Source organism: Amphiura filiformis, chromosome 1 (genome assembly GCF_039555335.1).
Source record: "Amphiura filiformis chromosome 1, Afil_fr2py, whole genome shotgun sequence".
NCBI classification, from domain to species: domain Eukaryota; kingdom Metazoa; phylum Echinodermata; class Ophiuroidea; order Amphilepidida; family Amphiuridae; genus Amphiura; species Amphiura filiformis.
In genome coordinates this window covers 68,980,592-69,004,423 of record NC_092628.1, presented here as the reverse complement: position 1 = coordinate 69,004,423, position 23,832 = coordinate 68,980,592, and the positions used below count along the sequence as shown (strand labels likewise).

Sequence of the window (23,832 nt, the reverse complement as noted above, 5' to 3'; positions counted from 1 at the left end):
GGGCCCAAAGGGTGACTCTATTTATCACAAGGAACATAGATGGCCCCTAAGATGGCCCCGAAGGGATGAGGGAGAGGTTGAAGATATCCACTGAGAACCACACAAAGCAGAAAAAACTCTTAGTATAGCCATAAACGGGTATGTATTGAACTAGAAACTGGCCTGAAATCACCTTTAGTTTTGGTTTGTTTGTTTGTGTATTTGTTTATTGTCTCCATTATAAACAGGGAGTAAAAAGGTTACCCAGAAAAAATAAATGGAACAATATTGCAACCTTTCAGTAAGGGCTAACTATATGTCCATTTGTTCTCTAAAAGGGGTGGACCAAATGTTGGATGGTATACAAGACATGTGCCATGGAAGTGGGCAAGGTGCCAAAGGAACAAGGTAAGTGGGACAGAAAATTGACCATGTTTTACTGTCCACATGGTCCCTGTGGGTTTACTTGACCAATCCTACTTGGCTTTTGCCTTGGGTACACAAAAAGCACATAAAACAATAATTTAAAAGTTAATATACACCAATACAAACATAATTACATAATACATACAAGAACACCCCTACTGATCAACATTGCAGACTTGTATACACACTAAAGATTTCATCAATATAATATAGCAGAATAATGCAATATTAAAAAAGTCAAAATGAAAAATATACCATCATTATCATCTGGTCCAACCATACATTTATTTTCAAGTTCAGCTCCTTTAGCCACAGACAAAAAATTTTGAGCAAAAAGTAAAACAATATTGACATATCACTCATCGGTTTAATATTGGTTTAGTACAAAACAGAGCAAGATCTTATTCATGAAGCTGCTGTTAGGAAACAATTCAACAAAAAAAGTAGCAGAATTCATTAAGAGTTAGCAGCAGCACTTAGATCAGAAAGTATAACACAGACACAACATTTTGTGAGGTGAGCCACATGATGCAAAGTCATGTCATCAGGGGCATATTTTATCAGCCAATTAGCATATACTGCACCTTTCTGATTTACACATTTCATTCACATGAACATTTGTACTTATACCAACTTCAACAAAATCCTTCAAGTTCAACACTTGCAACAACACACAACATAAGTCCAAACCTTGACCAATTTGTCTTCTAATCACCATAGCAACCAATTTGGATGGACCTTACATACACAACTTTTGGAAATAACACTGTAACAAATTATCCTGAAAATCCTATTTAGAGGGGGCCTGAGTTAGTTGTAGTTGTTCAGTCCTTGCTTTGCACCATTGAGATTTCCAGTGTATGCTTTCTCTCCAACGGTTTTTTCTGGGTACTCTGGTTTCCTCCTACATCTCAACCGAGACTTTACCGAGTAAGCCATACATTTATTCCACCTACTCTCCCAAACTGATAATGATCAAGGAAAGTATTGGAAATGGTGCAATAATTTAGTCTGAATAGTCAGCCAATATGGGCCAATGAATCCATCAATCAAACTAATTTGCAAATGGTTACAATCAAGCACACATAACTCATACACATTAAATGATAACCGATGTACAAAATAAAACATAAACATAGCACTGCACTGACGTACTTGGTTTAGTCCAAAGGGATGGACTCACACTATACACTCGCTATGTCTGTAAGGGCCACAAACTGTGGCTAACATTCACCCTGACACACAAACAAATATCAGAACAAACACAACATATGAAAATAAATCACACAAGACATGATGACAATCACTATACAGACACCATCAAAGTTGGCTAACAGTTTTCCAAATAATGTATTATGTATCATTCCAATTATTATCTCCATTTCTGTTCATGATAACATGCTGACTGATAATCGCATTCCATGCTTATGTACTTAGCGCAGTAAGTTTTTGATCTTCCTCATCGTAAGTGAGCTTTTTCCCTGGCAATCCATCACTTGGAAGCACTATACGTCCAAATAGAGAATAATATAATGGTGCATCAGTGATCATATGTTTCATTACTCCTTGATTTTCACCATCACTTATATTCTTTAAAAGAGTGTATTACACTTTAAAAAGTAGACAGAAAATATTTGTGTGTAATTTTAGGGATGAGTTTTAGGCAAAACGCCTGACAATCATCAACTCTAGATAACACCTGAGTAACCCAGTTGCTATCAATTGCCTGAAACATTATCAGAATGCCTTAAATCCTGCAAGTTAAAGAAAGCTTATATCCTGTCAAAGTCCTGATGTAATGCACACAACAGTTAACCCATTGTCATGTCATCATTACGCAGTTACCAGCAGCACCTGATAAAGATGAAACGATAGTCCACCTGAAAACCCCTAAAGAGCAACTAATACTGACTTGAAAAGAAGGAATGGACGACTAATCTACACCAGGCACAAAACGAAACTCGTCAGTTATATTCATCCTTGCTGTTCAATAACTTGATAATTTTGGATTATTTTGAAATATACATTTTGTTAATTGGACTTTGCTTTCTCATTTGACACCCTGTTCGTAAAAACGAACAAGAATTGACCAAGATATGCGCCTCCAAAGCCTCAAACCCTAAAATCAAAAGTTGCATTTTCAACGATTTTCAATGGGAACGCATCGTTGTGTTGCACACAAGCACCACGGGCCAATCAATAAAGCACACAGTGTAGCATGCACAATTGTATGGTTAAAATTGCAACTTTTCATTTTGAGGTTTAAGAGTTTGGAGGTGCATATCTTGGCCAATACTTGCTCAATGTTCACGAACAGGGTGTCAAATGAGAAAGAAAAGTCCAATTAACAAAATGTATATTTCACAATAATCCAAAATTATCAAGTTATTGAACAGCAAGGATGAATATAACTGACGAGTTTCTTTTTGTGCCTGGTGTATATCCCAATCCTATAAGGCATCAGATCAGCCATGCAGAGAGAGAATATAATAATCAATTCAAAATCAACAAAATCAAATCAACCTAGTGATTTCAAAGGTTTGTATGGTTCACTTGGTGGTGTTATGAATCCCGGTGACATAGTTCCTGGAGACATGACCCCTGGTGACCTGACCCCTGAAGGTGACATAGTGCCTGGTGACCTGACACCTGTGTGATCGTCGAATACAATTAACTGAAGGTCTTTTTGGCTGGCTGATTGTGCTGCTGCTGCAACCAAAGTGCATTTGTAATTAGTAATACAAAATATTGTTTATTAAGGTTTGAAAGCATATTTCAACTTTATCTGTTGTGATATATTTAAAATTGATATTTGAAAAGTTTTACGCTTAATAAAAGCAATGAAATTTCAAAGCTATATTATTATATTGAACCGTACCATTTTCTTGCACAGTTAATTTGGACTATTATGTCAATTATAAATAAAACAATTTCCTTTTCTTTTATGCAAATTACACATTTTGAAAGTTGAAATAAGTTTCACTTGTAACATTATTACCTTAATGTTTGCTATGAATTAAATCAAACAAAAGCAAATACCTATGGTCCTACAACTTTATAATGATTAAAAGGAACCCAGAACAGAAGGGAGAAATGCCATATAAAACCAACCTTTACCCGCAAATATACTATACTAAATAGAAACTGAATGGGTGCAATAAAATTATGAAGTTCATTGCCCAGAACTTCACAATTGCTATCAAAGTTAAACCGGCCCAGTAAAATGTGGGATACAAGAAAAGATACACCCCAATACATATCAATTTGGGGAGCACCACCAAAAATCCAAATATAGCTGTAGATATGAAAGAAATATTTAGAATGACTTTCACATGTTGAGTGGTCCTTTTTTTTTATAACAACAAAATAAAAATAGTAAGAAAATTTTTTACTGGTCGCATTTTTTTGCAAATTTCTTGAAATATGATGCTAAGAAAAATAGACCAATAAGAACAAGACATTATCTATCATACAGATATTTAGCTCCTGATAAGTAATTTCTTTGAAGAAACACCCTGTAAACAGAATGTTTTGAAAGTTAAACACCAACTAAAAACAAACAAATCTTTACCCCCAAGAAAGACATAGAAACTGTGGACCCAAAACAGTGTTTTCCACACATGGTGAGAAAAGGGACATGTATAAATACCATACCAATGGGGGGTAGACCCAAAACAGGAATGTTTGTTCCAATCCCTTACTCCTTAAAGGGACCATTGAAAGAAAATATTATTTGGTATCAAAATAAAGCCCATAAAATATAGAATCAATATCTAAAACAATTGAAGAACTAACTATTTTAGAATTAAAAATACAATAAAAACAACGTGCTCGATTTACCCCCTTCCGACGCTACATCGCGTCATTTATCAAAAGTAGAAAATTGGGCGCTTTCGGATGACGCCATTGTGGTTACGCTTTAGAGTTGCGTTGACATTTTTGCCGAGATAATTTGACAACAGCTATCAGATGCAATAATCATGATAATACAACCATTTATATAATTATTTAAAGGTCAAGTAAAAACAAAATACCAGTTGATTGTCCACATGTTATCAAAAAGAGGAAGTGGAGGGCCTTTTTATTTATCATTTTCTTACAATGCAAATGGATTTAGGCCTATGTATTATTCCCGGACATTATTAGTTGTGTAACTTGTAGAGGAGGATGATAGGATCGAGGCTCTTGTTATTTGATGGTTCTCTGAGAGGATGATTAAAACAGAGCCTCTAAATTGAAATGCTTATTGGATAGAAGCAAATCTAAACAATTGACAATATTATTAACTTTTGAAACATTGAAAAAAGGTTTCCCTTATAATAAAGAAAATAGCATTAAATATGTCAGACCTCAATGGCAATGCCATGCGAAAGGAAGCGGGCAAGGGGACGATCAATTGTCTTTTTTTTTTCATCATCATCAAGCATGCAGCTTCCTATTTTACTAGGAAATTACTTAAAATTACTAGGAAATTTACTTTAAATTCAACCACCGGTCAACATGACCAAGATATGATTCTGATGACTTTATGTAGGCCCTACATGGCATGTATAAAACCATAGAACTAATTATGAGTAGGCCTAGGCCTATGATATATGACGATGACGAAGGGAATATCGCCAAGATTTGCCGCAACACATAAATTGCAGATGATATTCCGGCACGAGTACCTCCCATGGGTATTATTATTATAGGCCTATGTATTTTTTCCGTAGGGCCTACCTTAAAATATTCATGAGATGACAATTGGTTTTAAAAAAAGCCTTTTCTTCCATAAGTTAACTTTCAAAAGTGCTTATTTTCATACCCCAAACATGCCAAAGTAGGCCTAGGCCCTTTTATTTTGCAAATTTATTCCCCTAGATGCCATGTGTTATACGAGACACGTGCCTATATTATTTGAGCCGTTGACACTGGGGCAGTAGCTGAACATGACATGCAAGTTGTTCTTGAAATAAATTACGAGGAGCGCTTACATACATACATAGGCCTTCAAAAAGCCTATATGCTACAAACATCAAATGGGAACTATTATAGGCCTACACTTATTTTAATCCATGGATGGTTAGGCCCGGGTAGGCCTACAGTTACAAAGTTTATGTTGATTGGGTAAATCTTGTAAAATACAGCGCGCGCCTGGCTGGATATTTCTAAAAACGAAATATCCAGCCAGGCGCGCTGTATTTTACAAGATTTACCCAATCAACATAAACTTTGTAACTGTAGGCCTACCTTTGATAAAACGCTTCGGACACTTTGCACTTTCAAGTTTCAGTGGGAGTTGAGATTGGATTAGGCCTATAAGCATTTCCAAAACGCAAAACTAAAGGCTGACAGTTAATATTGTTCATGATTGTTTGGAGTGGCCTATGTTCCTCTCGTGGTTCTTTATCTTCGAATTTGTTTCTCGTTTTTCATAGACCTTTAAAAATAAATAAAAATTAATTTCGGCTTTTATATAATAGCGCCTTTTTCCAGATCTCGGAGGGTTCAAAACGCTGTAATTTCGCTGCCATGGTACTGTCACAATCAGATCGCATCATCTAGGCTGGATGCTGCCGAACCTGTCGCAAATCTAGCCGCACTTGGATTGTAACATCCACCAATTATCTTTTCAGCTCCCCAAATTTCATTGGGTGAAGGATGTTTTTGATAACCAAACAACTAATCACCGATTTTTGAGAAGCAGGAGGAAACTGGAGATCCCGGAGAAAATCTGCGAGCATGGATCCGGGATGGGGATAAACCAAGTTCACATGAGTCTTTTGGCCGCGCGCCGGGGCTTGAAGTTGAACCCGGGACCTCAGTGTGATGCAAGGCGAGAACCGCGCCAACTCGCTCTCCCGAGCCTGACTTTTGTTTTGAACCTGGTCCCGTCCCATAAGTGTGTCTCAACACGGAGCGACCGTACAAACAAACACACTTTAATCACTCGCAATTCAGCTTCCAAACTTCGGAGTCAGTATCGGCTTGCGTTTCAGCCCGGCGGTTAACCTAGGCCGCACTCCCGGGAGGTATGCTAATTAGGCCTGAAGAAATTAAGTCGCATGTCATTAACCCGAAACATCATTGCCTTCTCTTTCCTATCCTCACCAGATATTTCAGAGGAAATAAGTAAAGAGTTGCCTCATCAGTAAAAACAAATGATACTCTGAGTCTCTTGCAAAAGCCGAGCAGCTAGCACTGACAGCTTTGACTTTAATTGTTAATATGAAGGCCTAGGCCTAACTTACTTATGTTTCCCCGTTGTTGGCCAATTTTGTAGGCCTAGCTAGAATTTATATAAAGGCCTATCATAGAAGTCGTTGTAGCTTTGTAATTTATATTATAATATCCTTTTTAATATACTTGTTAGGCCTAAAAGGCACAGAAAAGTTCATTGCTGTAAACACGGTCATGCGTTGGTTTAGGACCAAGTCTGGACTATGCAGTGTTGCCATGCAGCGGAAAGGATAACCACTTTGACGTCACAGGGGTTGCCACGTGTCTCTGCACATATGTATTGGGCGGAGCGACGCGACATTGGGCGCTTTGTCTTTATTTGCTGATTTGGGGGGTAAGATAAAGGAAAATTGCGTTTATCATTTTAGAAATGGATTCTATATGTTATTAGCTTTATTTTGATACCAAATATGTTTTTCTTTCAATGGTCCCTTTAAGATAACTCCCAAAACTCAATATTGTAGTACTCATTGTCTCAATCTTAAAAAGTGTTTTATCACTTAATTGCAGATGTTAGAAACAAAAAGCTATGATAATTACCAAACATTATACAAGCAGAGGAACTTCTGCTTTAAATTCACCAATAATCTGAATGATATATGAAGGCAGCATCTATCAGTAGTCATTACAGAATTTTTCATTCCTTTGTAAGGATAAAACACTTTTTAAATGTTTGAAGTAAATGAAACACCATCCCAAATACAGAACAGGTTTTATAAAAAAAATAAAGCCCTTCATAACATAAACAGTATCCATGACAACCCTGCTTCCACCAATCATACCTGGACTGTCGTCATCATCATCACTTTCAGCAGCTAAAATCAAGTAAGCGATAAGTCTTAATGATATACTGTAACACTGTTTTACTGAAAGAAGCAATTAGCTATGTTATTGGAAGTTCTCTACTGGTGCCTTCCCAACCCATTTTGCAACTTGTGTGGTTTAGTGTGACTTGATTTACTCTGCCAACAATTTGGGAATTAGAGTAAGCTATTTTTCATTCACTACTACTACAGTCAGTCTACTCTGAAGTACAAAGTACCGACGCGGACGCACACATTGTGCCGACTTTGAAGGCACGCATACCTGCAGCAGAGACACCACACTGCGCACTGTTTACGCGTCGTATACGCGCACATTGTCACTTTGTACTTCAGAGTGGACAAACTGTACTAATACTATCTCAGCCAAAATTATATACACCATCTTCCATTCTTGTTTCCCTGTTTGTCATGTTTGAGATCATACTCATCCAAATTGCTTTTTCCCATACTCTGAATATGAGCCCTTTTTCTGCTCTTCTTAATTTTGGGTATTGCAGACATGGTAAAATAAACGGTTACTTACAAAAAAAGGAATTTTGGCTGAGATCTGAATTGATGTGATTAGAAATGATATGTGGTAGATTCATGCAAACAAGCATTTAACTATGTGTGTACAAAGGGAGTAAAACAATCATCTTTACACATCAAACTATTAGATTTGGATACATTTTACACAGGATACATGGCATACAATGTAATGAGTTTCCTGTCAGACAAGTATCATTGAGATCTAGTCACTGACTGCTTCTTTGGGATTCATCATTTTCTGTAGACAAGGGAAGTCTACTTTAATCTCTTGGGTCTAGTATTTTATGGGCGGTTTCTTTCAGAGCAATGATATTCCTTGGAGTTCAGGGTCAGTCTTTATATACTTGCCTGACAGAAAATTTATTCAAGTGATAACTCATAAACTCAGTTACACATACTGCAACAACAAAACAATACATTTTTGAAGCAAAACAAATGTGTTACACTTATCGTTGTTGAACAGGAAAAACCTCCTATGTGCTTGTGGTCCTTGAACATGTCTAAAACAAAACTGGAACAGGTTACATAAAAGGTTTTGCTTTAAACATGTTCAGGGGCCAATGACACATAGGTTTTTCCTGCACAATGATGTTATATAATTAACCCCTGTGGTCAAATTATTGGCCTACTCTGATTGGTTACAAAGAGGGCTATCTCATGTATTGAGCAAATTTGGTAAGAAAAGTCAGTAGGGCTGAAGGAGATTATAAACCTGTAAATATTACTAATAGATTTAAAAGCCCTATTTTGATTGGTTACTCAGATGTTTATACCATGTAATTAACCAATCGAGAGCACTGTATAAAGTCAGTATTACCCATGGAGTTAATATAACACTTCACTTTTGATGCTGATCAATTAATTAGCACTGTCTGTCACTGCATTATTTTTCAATGGAGAGTATTTTTGATCTTCACTTAGTCTCTTCACAGAATGAGCTGTTCAGCTAATTTATTGTACATCCATATAATAGCCATCTGTAGCTTAAACTATTCAATTCAGTACACTATGTAGGCCTATAGATTATTAAAAATTTCTTACAGTAAATCATGGCTTTCATATAGAATTGGCTATTCAGATCAAGTTGTAAGTTATCATAATCATCACTGTCTATATCAGAGTTAGCAAGCGGCAAAAGATTCAACTTGCCTGCTAAAATCGTCAATAACCATTGCTGTCAAAAATGAGTGACAGACAGGGGAAAAACTAGCTAATATAAGCCACCCTATATACACTATTTGAGATTTAAGCTTACCATCTTCTCCAGGAGATGAGATTTTAGACAGGTCAATGAAAGTTGTGCCAATGTAGTCATCATTGGATAGACGATCCCTGTATGGTTTAAAACATAAAATACAATACAAAAGGGTCCTTTTGTACCTTACTTTTCTACTATACCATTTTGTCATGAAGATTTGCCAGCAAGCTGCTGTAGTACCTTGTGGTACATGATCTCTACTGGACCAGGAATCTTGAGTATGCTAGTTCTTATCCCACTACAGATAAATTAGGTGATTCTTGGCTGATCTTGAACACTCGGAATGCTAGTGGCTCCATGATAAACAGACATGCCCATAGCGCGGTACAGAAGAAAGCACCCCTTACACACTTAGTACGCTACATGGACACAACAGGTAGGGTCGAGCTTGGCCAAGAATTACTTAATTTTACCTGTAGTTCAGATATTTCACTCTCTCAATTTATCATACACAGTTTTCTTATAAAATTCAATATTTTGCACAATGAAATCAGGACATACAACAAATTCTTTTCTTTTAATATAAGAATCTCAACTTGAATTATGCACTTACCAATCTCTCATTTGCAGTTTTAGCCTTTCACACATAGATGGGAACTGTATTTGAGGAAGAAATGGATAAACATGAAATATGAACTTCTTATGTACCTATATATATTATCTTGAATTTGTATCAATATTTAAGTTTATTTTAAGATTAATTTGGCATATTTCTAGCCAGCTATATACAATCCAGTGTAATCAGCTTCTTGACAAAATACCTTCCTTACTTATTCACATTTGATATAATATTACATTTAAAAAGCTAATTCAACAACCTTGTAGCATGGTTTTTGTCAGCTTTGTTTTCATTTTTTATTCGACCAATATAATTTTTATAGAATGAAATGATAAAAAGTATTACTTCTGACTCGGCTATAACAGTAAGAATGGTTAAACTTGTAATAAGAAGTGATTTATCCTTAGTTGACAATTTGCAATACATATATTCATGTTTTAGCAACGGATCGTCTACGTATATCGTGAATAACTTGCGATACAATATCTTACCCTGATAGGCACCCTGAGTTCTACATTCCATTCTGGGTGGTCATTGCATTCCTTCACTTCGGTCTTCACCTATTGTATAACAAACCAAAAATAACACCCAATTATAAACAAGACATCACAAAGAGTAAAGCTGTGGCTAAATCCATTGATGAGATGAAGTTGATGGAATTCTTGCTTTTGTTGTTTTTGTATATACATATATTATATCTGTTCTGCGTTTTAGTAATTGCTGGAATTATGTGTTCTCTGTAATTGTTTTATTGTTTATTTTGCTTTTTATCATGTTGCCTGTACTGTGAGGCTGTACAGCGCTCAGTGGCTTGCTTGCTTGCAATGGGCGCTCATAAATCTCTCCTTTATTATCAATTATTAATTATTAATTCCCATTTCTTGAATACAACATATAGGCTGAAGATGTGCATCGGAAGTGAATCCAACCACGCCAACTCAACCATGATTGGTTAGTATTTTCATTATTATATCCATGGTCGTGCGTTTGCGTTGTATTTGGAATATGCGTCATACGATCGCGGTAGGACAGCTTACAGCTTTAAACAGCTGTGTTCATTCAAATGAAATTTTTACTATAGTAACTTTGGTAAGCACCTTTCCATGTGCATAAAATACCTACATAACAGTGTAGTTGTGTAAACAATTGAATACCTGAGTGAAAGAAGGGCCCAAATCCATCAACAGTGTTCTTAAGAGCTCTTGAACATAATTTTTTAGAAGTGGCTCTATACCTCAAAAAATAGATTTTTCTGATATTTTGTGCAATGATGCATGTTAGGGTGTTGACTACTTGTGTGACTAAAAAATTCAAAAATCGGCTCGTTGCCATGGAAACGGCCAAAACCCAGATTCTGTCATTTTGGGCCGATTTGGCAGTGAAATTAGTTAAAAAACATGTTATTTAAAGTGTTCGCTGCATCTAAGCCATATAATACTGGTACATTACATTAAGTTCTGGTGAAAGGACATCTATTCATCTGATGATCAGCATATTTAAAGGTCAATAAGTTATTCTTAAGGGTACGTGCAGAGCCCATCTGTCAGGTGTATTTTCACTTTTTCATAAAATGTCATTTTAGCACCTAAAATATCATCATGAAAATCAACAACCCGGTGTTGCCAGGATTTTGTCCATTCTAGTGTGGGTAGTACAAGCTAGGTACTTTACATTTTAGTAAAAATCAGCTTGGGCAAATGTTACTTCTAAATACAGTGTTGCCAGAAAAACCGGTATTTTTGCAAATTGACATTTTGTCAAATTACGCCTTTTTGTCACAATTATGTGCATTTTGACAAATATTTTCCTTCAAGGTGAATCCAAACAACACTTTTTCATCTTTGTAAATATCTAAATACTGAAAATTCACAATTAGTGTTGCCAGAGTTCTTGATAAAACACCCAATATTAGTATTTTACTGATAGTATGATTTATTGTTGATGGTTTGATTGGGAAATGCTTATTTCTAATTTTCATACATCGAATGTACATAGTATAGATTGTTATATGAATGTTTAAACACCTGAGCACAAAGTAAGTGTTGCCAGATTTCTTGATAAAACACCCAAAATCATAATGCCACGATCCAGTCCTTTCACGCTAAAGTTGACAACGTCAAAATTTGGTTTACTATCATCAATAGCTTGTCCTAAAAAGCGTAATCAAATTTTGACAACCCCACGGTTCTAGTATTATGTAGTGCAAAGTTATAGTCAGGGTAATTATGGGTATTAATTTTGTTCTTTGTTTTCTATTGAATTTTGAACTGGTCACTCAAGCCTTACTGGACTGGATCAATAATAATCAAAAATATTAATATCAATTTCAGCAATAATTAAAAAATATATAAATATCGTAAACAAAAATATTATCATCAATATCAAAAATATTAACATCAATAATATCAATAATAATCAAAAATATTAACATCAATATCAATAATTATCAAAATATTAATAATATAATATTAATATCAATATAATCAAAAATATTAATATCAAAATTAATCAAAAATATAAATATCAATTTCAATAATAATAAAGAATAATAATAATAATATCAATATCAATAATAATCAAAAATATTAATATCAATATCAATAATAATCAAAAATATTAATATCGATATTAATAATAATGAGAAATATTATTATCAAAATCAATAATGATCAAATAAATTAACATTAATAATAATCAAAAATATTAATATCGATATCAATAATAATCAAAAATATTAATATGAATATGAATAATAATCAAAACTATTAATATGAACTAATAATAAAAAATATCAATATCAATATCAATAATAATCAAAATATTAATATCAATATCAATAATAATCAAAAATTTTGATATCAATTTCAGTAATAATTTAAAAAATATAAATATTAATATCAATAATAATCAACAATATTGATATCAATTTCAGTAATAATTTAAAAAAAATATAAATATCATTATTAATAATAATCAAAAATATTATCATCAATATCAAAAATAAACAAAAACATTAACATCAATAATATCAATAATAATCAAAAATATTTAGATCAGTATCAATAATTATCAAAAATATTAATATTAATATCAAAAATAATCACAAATATAAATATCAATTTAAATAATAATCAAGACTATTAATATCAAAATCAATAATAATCAAAAATATTAATATCCATATCAATAATAATCAACATATTAATATCTATATCAATAATAATGAGAAATATTAATATCAAAATCAATAATGATCAAATATATTAACATCAATATCAATAATAATCAAAAATATTAATATGAATATGAATAATAATCAAAAATATTAATATGAATAATAATCAAAAATATAAATATCAATATCAATAATAATCAAAAATATATATTAATATCAATATCAATAATAATTAAAAATGTTAATACAAATATCAATTTCAAATATTAAGATAGTTTTGATTATTGTTGATATTGATATTAATATTTTTGATTATTATTGATTATTTTGCTTATTATTGATATTAATATTACTATTTTGCTTATTATTGATATTGATATAAATATTTGTGATTGTTATTGATATTGATGTTAATATTTTTGATTGTTATTGATATTGATATTGATAGTTTTGATTATTAGTATTATTGATATTGGTATTAATATTTAAAAATATTATTGATATTGATGTTAATATTTTTGATTATTATTGATATTAACCCTAAAACTACGAAGTACCACCCCAAGATTTCTTATCCATCATAAAAAAACGCGTGCATTTACGCCCCGACCTAAACTTATCATAGATCTATCCTTTGCGCTCATGTTAGTGTAAAAATGTTTACCAGCACCTTACCTGGGGGTAGGACCGGTTGTCAAAGATGACAATAGAGGGGGTGTTGGTGAAGGCCACCAATGGTTTCTACAGTAAAATAAATTATTTTCATTTCGCTCATGTAAAATTATTATAAGCTATTGACTTTTTACTTGTTAGTTTGAGGAGAACAGTCGGTCAAATCGCATTTTTCTAGAATTTTTAGCCAATACTTTTGTACATAGCTGAAATTTTCCAAATTTGCATGGGCACCCTCACATTATAACGTCATAGCGACATTACGAGAGTAATGTTTGTACTTATTGGTATCACTGGGGGTAGAGGAGACCCATAGCTATACATTGATTCCAAATTAACGGTAATTGAAAATTAGGTGGTTGCAACCTCCTTCGTAGTCCGTGTTACAAAATATGGCTCAGTAGTTCTAGGGTTAATGTTAATATTTTTGATGATTGTTGATAATGATGTTAATATATTTGATATTATTATTAATATTATTAATGATAGTAAACCATATTGATGTTAATACTTTTGATTATTATTTATATCGATATTAATAGTTTTGATTATTATTGATAATGATGTTTATAGGCCTACATTAATATTACTATTAATATTGATGATAGTAAAAAAAATTGATGTTGGATCGTGGCACATAAATATATATATGATTCTGGGTGTTTTATCAAGAATTCTGGCAACACTTACTTTGTGCTCAGGTGTTTAAACATTCATATAACAATATATACAATGTACATTCGATGTATGAAAATTAGAAATAAACATTTCCCAATCAAACCATCAACAACAAATCATACTATGACTAAAATACTAATATTGGGTGTTTTATCAAGTGGCAACACTAATTTTGAATTTTCAGTATTTAGATATTTACAAAGATGAAAAAGTGTTGTTTGGATTCACCTTGAAGGAAAATATTTGTCAAAATGCACATAATTGTGACAAAAGGCGTAATTTGACAAAATGTCAATTTGCAAAAATACCGGTTTTTCTGGCAACACTGTATGTAGAAGTAACATTTGCCCAAGCTGATTTTTACTAAAATGTAAAGTACCTAGCTTGTACTACCCACACTAGAATGGACAAAATCCTGGCAACACCGGGTTGTTGATTTTCATGATGATATTGTAGGTGCTAAAATGACATTTTATGAAAAAGTGAAAATACACCTGACAGATTGGCTCTGCACGTACCCTTAAGAATAACTTATTGACCTCTAAATATGCTGATCATCAGATGAATAGATGTCCTTTCACAAGAACTTAATGTAATGTACCAGCATTATATGGCTTACATGCAGCGAACACTTGAAATAACATGTTTTTAACTAATTTCACTGCCAATTAGGCCCAAAATGACAGAATCTGGGTTTTGGCCGTTTCCATGGCAACGAGCCGATTTTTGAATTTTTTTTAGTCACACAAGTAGTCAACACCCTAACATGCATCATTGCACAAAATATAAGAAAAGTCTATTTTTTGAGGTATAGAGCCACTTCTAAAAAATTATGTTCAAGAGCTCTTAAGATAGTAACAAAAAACAAAATATTTGGAAAAGTTTTAAGAGATAGACTGTTTTCATCTTGAGGGGACCTTTAGTACTGGTACATGAACATACATTATAACATACATGTGAAATGATACATGTTGCAATGGCAACGGTACATGTCTTTTAAAATATGATAATCTCATTTTTGTAAAATGGGGTTGTGCCCTTCTTCTGCCCTCAGGTATTCAATTTTGTTTACGCTTGTATCGTGAATTCATATCAAACTTGGACAATAATTTCAAAAATATCAACAAATTGCCAAACACTTGTTTCCTTCGTCAAAATGACCCATATTGTGCCTCAATTTCCCATAATTGAAAAGTTAAGAATCATATAAAGAAACCTACAAATAAACACTACCCTCCATGATGGCTTGACCCTTGATATTTCCACAAACATCCTGTTATTCAACATGTCCACTTAAAATATTATGATTCAAACATCGTAAAATGATGTCTGTACTTTTTCTGACAGCCTTGGCATTTAAAATTGTTACACATTTATCTCCAGTATTAATGACAACAACCTGAGTGGTTGTCATCATCAGTCTTGTACACACTTGTTCACATATTTGGTTGTGACTGAAATTGGGAGCACACTCCCAACAAATGTTGTATAAAGAGCTTCAGGTAGTAGAATGAAGAAAGTAAACTGAAAATATAAACGCCTACCAACTGCACTGTATGCCACTGATGTGCAGTAGAGGGACTGCTGTGCATGCCACTGATGTGCAGTTCAGTGTGTTGCCAGCAATTTAAGGTAGGGTATAGTCATTTAAACCTTTTGTCATGTGTTTACAGTATTTACATTTTATTTCTATTTTCTTTTAAACAAATTTTGCACACTTCTGAACATACAGGATAATCACAACATCTACATAAAGCTTAAGAAAGCTGTATTAACAGTATACTGTATTACCTCAAATAATTCTTGTGGCTCAGTCTCAACCTAAACAATCCTCTACCCTCACTCAAACTTAATCTAAGAGCTTATATTACCATATTACCATAACCAATATTTCCTGCCTATTTAAGTCTTAAAATATACGTAAAAGGATATGCTAAATTGGTGCATTTAAACACTTATAAAATTGAAATAAGTTGAAAATAAATGTTTGAATTTTTGTTGGATAACACTGAGTGATGTGTTGTAGATATGGGTTGCTTGGATGCTCCACCATATCTCATACTTGTCACGGAATGCACAAAATTAGACATTAAATCTTGAAGATAATGAAAAGGACTTTCAATATTAACTCTCATGAAATTCAAGCTCCACCCAAATATAACATGAAGATTTGTATCTATGCAAAGGTTAGCAAATATATGTTTGCACTAGTATAAAATTTGTGTAAGGCCAAGTAAAATAAATAACATGTATGTTGTTCAGATTTTCACAAAATTTGGTGAGGGAGGCCTTTATTATTTGTTAATTTATTACAAATTTACTATTCATTTGTGTACAATCGCAATTGCTAAGGCTTTGTCAACACATTATAAAAATGGGGAGGCCCCTAATATTTTTATTATTTCCCTAAAGCCCTACCACTAGAAAAGTGTTTGCAATGAATTTATAAATGATAACCAAGAATTTCTTGACATGTCTTTTCGTCATAACAATTTTAGAAACAAAGTAAGGGAGAAAATAAGAAAAATATGTTCTTTTTGATGTCCTTTTTCGACTACTAATTGGCAAGTCCTATTTACTCTGTAAGACAGGTTGGTGAAGATTTCCCCCAGGAATTAGCTCCTTTAAGTGTTGTCGCATAGGAACTAAGCACATCCCCTAGTTTACCCTGTTTATTAACAAATCTGTCACAGTCGCACATAATTGATTGATTCTCTCAAATAGCCGTATCCTTACAATGCACGCAAAGGGAAGAGGCTGCAGTAAAAATACATGTGCTCCACAGATCACATGGGTTATCTACTTGGCGACGACTCTATAAACTATGACTAAATCCTAGTTGCCCACAAAAGGGATTTCTAGTCACTAAACACTCATAAAATAACCAACCCTAACATCTAAAGCCAGGATTTCTCGGTGATACGGAAAAACGGAAAAATTCACGGAAATCGGGGTTTGCTCACAGAAATATGAAAATGCCACAAAATAGTGTAAAAGTGTGTAAAATGTCTAACTTTTGTGTTGATTTGCAAAATAAAACAAAGAAAAGTGTTCATTTAGCAGTAATCAACCATTAAACAATCCATTCTAGCATTAATTCTAGGCCTACGATCCAAGATTCTGGCCATACTACAGTAACTAAAAGGTAAGACAAAACACTTTTAAAACATGCTTGTTTGAACTTTTCAGTGCTTTATAGTGGAAAACGGAAAACCACGGAATCGTCCAATTTGTCCAATTTTAAAGTTTGTAACACGGAGAAATTGTGGCTTTACTAACACCCCATAACAAAGACAAGTGGAGATGACATACATTTTGCATTTAATGAGGTCCGGAAGTTTATCAATTCATGCACAGATGAGAATATTGTGTCTTACACTGTTTGGAATTACACTGTGTACAGATGTTATTATGAATATATAAAATCTTCAAAACTTTGGTATAAATTCCTCTACCGATTTAACCCTTGACTTCTTGCACCAGAGTCAAAAATTACAACCACTACCACTACTTTAATAAGACAACTTCAAACACATTTGTATACATGTAACTAGACCACAAGCCAAATACCTGAAACCAATAAGGGGTATCCTCTCATAATTTGACCACATCAAAACATACTTATGACTTATTCAAAGTGCACTTTCCCACACTTACGCCAAAATGCATCCTAATTTATACTTCTAGACTATGATGTTATTTGGCAATTATCTGTCTCAGGAAACTGTAATATGACACCAAGGAATGGATTATGGATTAAAGGATATGATACATGAAGCTGTTGGGTTTTCTGCTTGAAATCACATATCTTGGTTGCAATATAGTCAATGAAATCACTTCAGTTAACCGCTACAGGATAGTTTGCATGACATGGCACATGAGTACACAATGATAACTCATGCAAGAAGAATCAACTTAACACATTTTCTTTCCGAGGTCAACCCAGTACAGACAGATATAGTAGCTATCCAAGACAAGAAAGAGTGAACAATAATTTTTCCCTTCTTCTTTTCTTAGCCAATTAACAATATTTCTTTAAATCATTAACAATATAGTTAGACAATACATGATATGAGCTCAAGTGATATGTCCTGAATTATCTCTTGGCACATTGACATTGAAGTCCAATACTTAACCATGTGTGGTAGCTTGTACATGTGAATGGGAAGGGACTGACAGGGTTGATCCACTACTCCTGTGGCCTGTCAGGGGTCATCAATCAAAATTTACACTAAATTTGTTAACCAGCACTTACAATGAATACCGCAAGTCCATATATGCTATAGTTCATTTGGCTTCCTCGAGAGAGAAATTGGCGTCAGTGACTCAGTGTGTGCTCTAGTGCACGTAGTATTAAATTGTGTGCATTGACTTAAAGAAATGTTTATCCTGACCCATATGTACATGACCCCAAAACCATCCTTCACCTTCATGATCACAAGTACTAACCTTCTTGCCAGCAAATTTGCATACAAGGTATGGATCTACTAATTCCTTCTTTTCATCGCTACCGACACCAAGAATCTTCTTGACTCCTTCAAAGAATGCAGGGTCCACTGAAAGATTACAAGCAAACAACATTTATATATATATATATATCAAAAAAATTCAATCAATCATAACAATATTAACAAAATTGCTAGTTTTATAACAAAAACAAATAGCTGGGATATGTTGTACATCAAGGCTGAAAAGATAACATGTTTGTTTCATGTGAGATTTCACAAACCAAGATGCTAGATGCACATGTTTGTGCGTGTTTGGATTTATGATAAAATATGCTTCAGATCCTCTATGTCTGTGAGCTATTGTTCACAATTGTGCTTTTTAGACAACAAATTACTGTCAAATACAATTGTAAAGTAGGTTAATGTAAAAATAGAACTGTTAGGAAAGCTATAATACATTGATTTCCAATTATGTTTTACTAATTTCATCTCACTTGTAAACACACTCTATGAGAACAATATTTATTATTCTTAGGCATTTGTCTTGATTTCTTTTTAAAAAAATACAGTACAATTGAATGAAATATGTGCCTCGTAAAGGAAACAAACTCTTTGTGCATCATCTGAATTGATTTTGCTCACATATCTAATACACATTTGTAAAAGAGGAGGAATAGTTTGCCACAATACAAAACATGTAATCATAGCAAATCAATCCAAATCATGTACAACTACATTATTGGTAAACCTTATTTATCAACAGGTGTCCCATTTGTGTGGGTGGCTTACAAAATATATAGTGCAATACACCCACATGTAATTAACTAGGAGGGTTCTTATTTATTAGGGAGTGCTTGTAAGGAGAGGACCTTAATAGGGGGTACTTATTGGGTCACTTATGTTATTAGCTGAAATCATACTTCATCACTTTTGCAGAAAGTGAATCGCTCGATTGCCCGTGTGCAAAAATTGTGTCGTTTTTTTCACACTGAGCATGTGCACATTTCGCTCTTCCGCAGAAGTGATCAAGTATAAATTCAGCTCGAGTGTGTGTCTTACTCTGTGGAATATCTTCTGCATTGAAGATCTTGACAATAAACATTCCTTTGCGTAGCTGCATGCCGGCTGGACGTAGTAGATTTCTATAGAGAGGATAATTGAAATTCAGGAAATCATTAATAACTGTACACATTTAATGGGTTTAATGTATACTGCAATTTGTGATGTAATCTTGAGTTGCTAGTTAAAGACTTTCTTTCTTTCTTTTTTTTAAATCACACTGACTTGGACATGGAGTCCAATTTAATATAAAAGAAACACTTATGCAGAAAATGAAATAAATAATTTCTTCAACTAATATCTCATTTTATCTTTGTGTATGCAATATCTATTCATTATATGTATGCATTTACAGTGGTGCCAGGAATTTTTTTTGGTGGGGGGGCATTGGGGAGCAAAGTGAACTTCAGGGGGGGAATCAACAAATTTTGCTCAAAATTGCCGCAAAAAGTGGCAATTTTAATAATTTTGGGTTTTTATTGGAGGGGGGGGGCAAGAGTTCTGACTGGGGGAATCCCCCATGTGCATTTAAATGTGATGCACAAAAATTGTATGCAAACTTACGATTCAATATCATCACCTTCACTTGCTTTCTTGAATTGCTGTGAACAAAATCATAAAACACAAATGGTTAAAAATAACAACTTGGTTAAGGGTAGACGAGGTATTGTTGGTCGAAGCAACCTAAAAATCAATTTTCATTATCTAGATCAATATATTATTGAAAAATAACACCTTGATGTTTTGCAAAAGTTCATTCTGCAAATCATATACTTTGCAAACTTGCTTAATTTATTGTTGTTAATGAGTTATGTACGTTTTACAAAGGTGTTGTTGTTTCAGCCCTCTTTACAACGTAACTCAAGAACCGCAGCACATATAAAAGTATATCTGTGATATTTTAATTCTTCTAAACACTCGTTATGAATTGAGCAATACAGTTTTTGCCAAAGCTAACTACCATTCGTAAGATGCTGTGAACTACCAAATCACAACAGTTTAAAATAATTAATAACCTTAACTTACATCATTGTAGACAATATGCCAGCTTTGCTGGTTGAACTATGAATTGACATTTTTACATCTTTAAAGGCAGGGACTTTGTTTCTGGTATTCAATATTAACCAGGCTACTTTTCTTTTAGAACTATGGGGTAGTTTACTAATACTGGCTTACCAAACCTAACTTGAAACATTGCAAGGGTAGGAGCATAAGTAAACTATCAGTAAACTCACCCCCACATACTTATGTTGTGTGTATCTTTCTCTCCCAACACACACAAATATTACACATACATGTGTGATACACTCCCACACAGTACAAATTAAAATAAAATGGAACAATAATTAAAATAAAATAGAAAACTAAAATAAAATATATAAAATGATCCCCAAACCAAATTAGAAATGAAGTAAATTAAGATAAAAACAAATGTAGTTAAATAAATGTGAAATAAGGATAATTTTCAAGAAAAATAAAACATACCCACAGTCCACTCACAGGAAATATGCACACACCCCCCCACCCCACACACCTAACATTCCCAACACTCACTCACACATAAAGACCAAGGAGAACTGAAGAGGATATTTCATATTAAAGCAAATAATGATAAGCATTAAAATATGAAAAATCAGATCAATAAGGTACCGGTAGTTGATTCAGGTAAAGTCCGCTTCTACATAGTATAAAGTGTTAAACCTCAGAAAATGTCCATATTTCAAAGATGTTGCGAAGTTTTTCACTTGGGCAAGAACTGGGGAGTAATGGAGAATATATCTGCAAATGCACTTCCTGCTGCACATTTATTTCATTCATGCTGATTTGAAGCATCTTTTCTGTGCATATATAATGCAGCAGATGAATATTTAGTGACAAATGTCTTTGCGACGCAGAATTATGTGATGTGCCCTGAGTAATTTGATTTAATTTAATTATTTAACTTTGTTTACAAGCTGAAAGTATTTCATGAGATGGGAAACCCCCTTGTACGTGCAAGATAATGGTGTGGAAAGTCATTTTGGTATTCCCCCAAATTATTGTAAACAAAGTCAGATCTATGTTTGGAACTTGGAAATCCCCAGTTCAGAATATTGCACCATAGTCAGAAACCCCCAGGAAGTGATGTAATGTGAAAGGTGAATGTGTATAATTAATATTGGGAAATCCCAAGATTGCAGCAATGTTGTGAAAATGTGATTGAAGTAATGGTTTATTAATAGATGATGGGTTTTTGCATGAGTACTGATATAAAAAGCTGGAGGCTTTTGTTGGGACTTTACAGAATGCCGTGGGAGATTGAGAAACTCCACATGTGTGTGATGGTCTTCGTGCTTCAAAAAAGAAGTACATTTTAACCAGTTTATATAGCCAATAATTGAGCTAATTTTAATACAGCAACGAAGAAGACAGCGAGCACACAAAAGTGCTCTTCCTCATCAAAGGATTAAAAGTTCTTCTGTCAAATTGCTGGAGTTTGCTGGGTTTGTGAAGGCCACGCATCTGTCAAAAAACAGCGGAGCTGTGTTAAAGAAACCTGTTCCCTGGAAAAGAGTGATTGGTGAAAGAAACACCATTTTTGGAGAAAGCAGCGCAAGGAGATATATTTGTGGAGAAAGCAGCGCAAGAAGATATATTTGTGGAGATAGCAGCGCAAAGGAGATTGGAGGAAGCATCATCATTTTCGTATGAGGATTTTATACGCAAGGATTTATCAATGCGAGTGTACAAAGGACTTCGCTGATTTTCGCAGGACAAGTGAATAAGGATATATTACATCAGTCGTCCAGAACATTGCAAGAACTTTATGATCACCAAGAAGAAGAATGCTGGCTAAGTACTAAATAGATAAAGAGGGATTATATTTGATTATTGTGTATGTGCATTTGTTGTCATATATTGTACCAATAATAATGTGCTTTCAATTAAAGACTTAGATTTTGTTAGCATAATTAAACAGTGTATTTGTGTTGTGCATTCGTGTGAGTTCGGGTAAAAGGTGATTTTGGCCTTGAGTCAAGTACGACTCGTAACAATTAGCAGAGTGCTAATAATAACCTCTATATATGGTTGAACTGACGATGCACTGGTTCAGGAGAAAAAAGAAGCTCTGGTTTCATTTGAAACATATTGAGAAATCCATTAAACAGAGACTCTTAATACAATATGGCATGTAGTACATAACACTCGGGTTTGGTCTTAGGCCCAGAAAAAAGTTCCAAATCACCTTTAACCAAGTTCAAAAATCTAAGTCTAAGTTAATATCTGAAACAAATATATATCATTATTCTTAAACTTAAATACTCACAGCCTGGTTTTGAGAAACCACATGTCAAAAAACAAATCAGAAATGAAATGGATTAAAAGTAAAAATAAACAAAAACAGTCAAACACACCCACACACTCCACTCATGTGCATGCACAAATATGTGAGCACAGTCAGCACACACACCCCACTGCACACACAAACAACCACCCCTCCACACACACCCCCCCCCCACCCCTCCACACACCCCCCCCCACACCCACACACACACCCCGACACCCCAACACAGAGCTAAGAGAGTTGATAGGGTGAAGAGGATATTTCATATTACGCCAAGATGTCTTGAAATCAACTTATAAAAATAAGGTAGTTGGAATTCAGGAAAAGTTCCCTTAGTGCACTCTTCCACATAGTATAAAGTAATAAACCCATATATTAAAATAATCATATTTTAAAGATGTTGCCATGTTTTCACTAAGAAAGAATAAGGGAATAATGGAAAAATATGTCAGACCACAAATGTATGCCAATCTTCAGCATCTTTTTGTGCAAATATATGATGATAACAGATTGAAACATTTTGTAATAATAAAGAGTAAGCATAGAGATAACAATAGCAATAATCTTGAACTGATGAGGCACTGCTTTAAAAAGAAAAGCAGCACTGGTTGAACTTGGAAAACTTGAAAAATACATCATCATGAAACATATAAACTGTAAAATGTAACAATATATCATG

General features: G+C 33.8%; 1 protein-coding gene across 1 annotated transcript in view; it reads right to left on the bottom strand.

Moving 5' to 3' along the window:
• The window catches only part of LOC140152073 (myoferlin-like), a 177,085-nt gene that overhangs the window by 99,393 nt on the left and 53,860 nt on the right, over window positions 1-23,832 (bottom strand). The window contains 6 exon segments of the mRNA XM_072174374.1: window positions 9,235-9,311; window positions 9,791-9,834; window positions 10,288-10,356; window positions 18,771-18,877; window positions 19,829-19,911; window positions 20,393-20,430. Of these exon segments, the coding sequence (XP_072030475.1) occupies window positions 9,235-9,311; window positions 9,791-9,834; window positions 10,288-10,356; window positions 18,771-18,877; window positions 19,829-19,911; window positions 20,393-20,430 (418 nt within the window).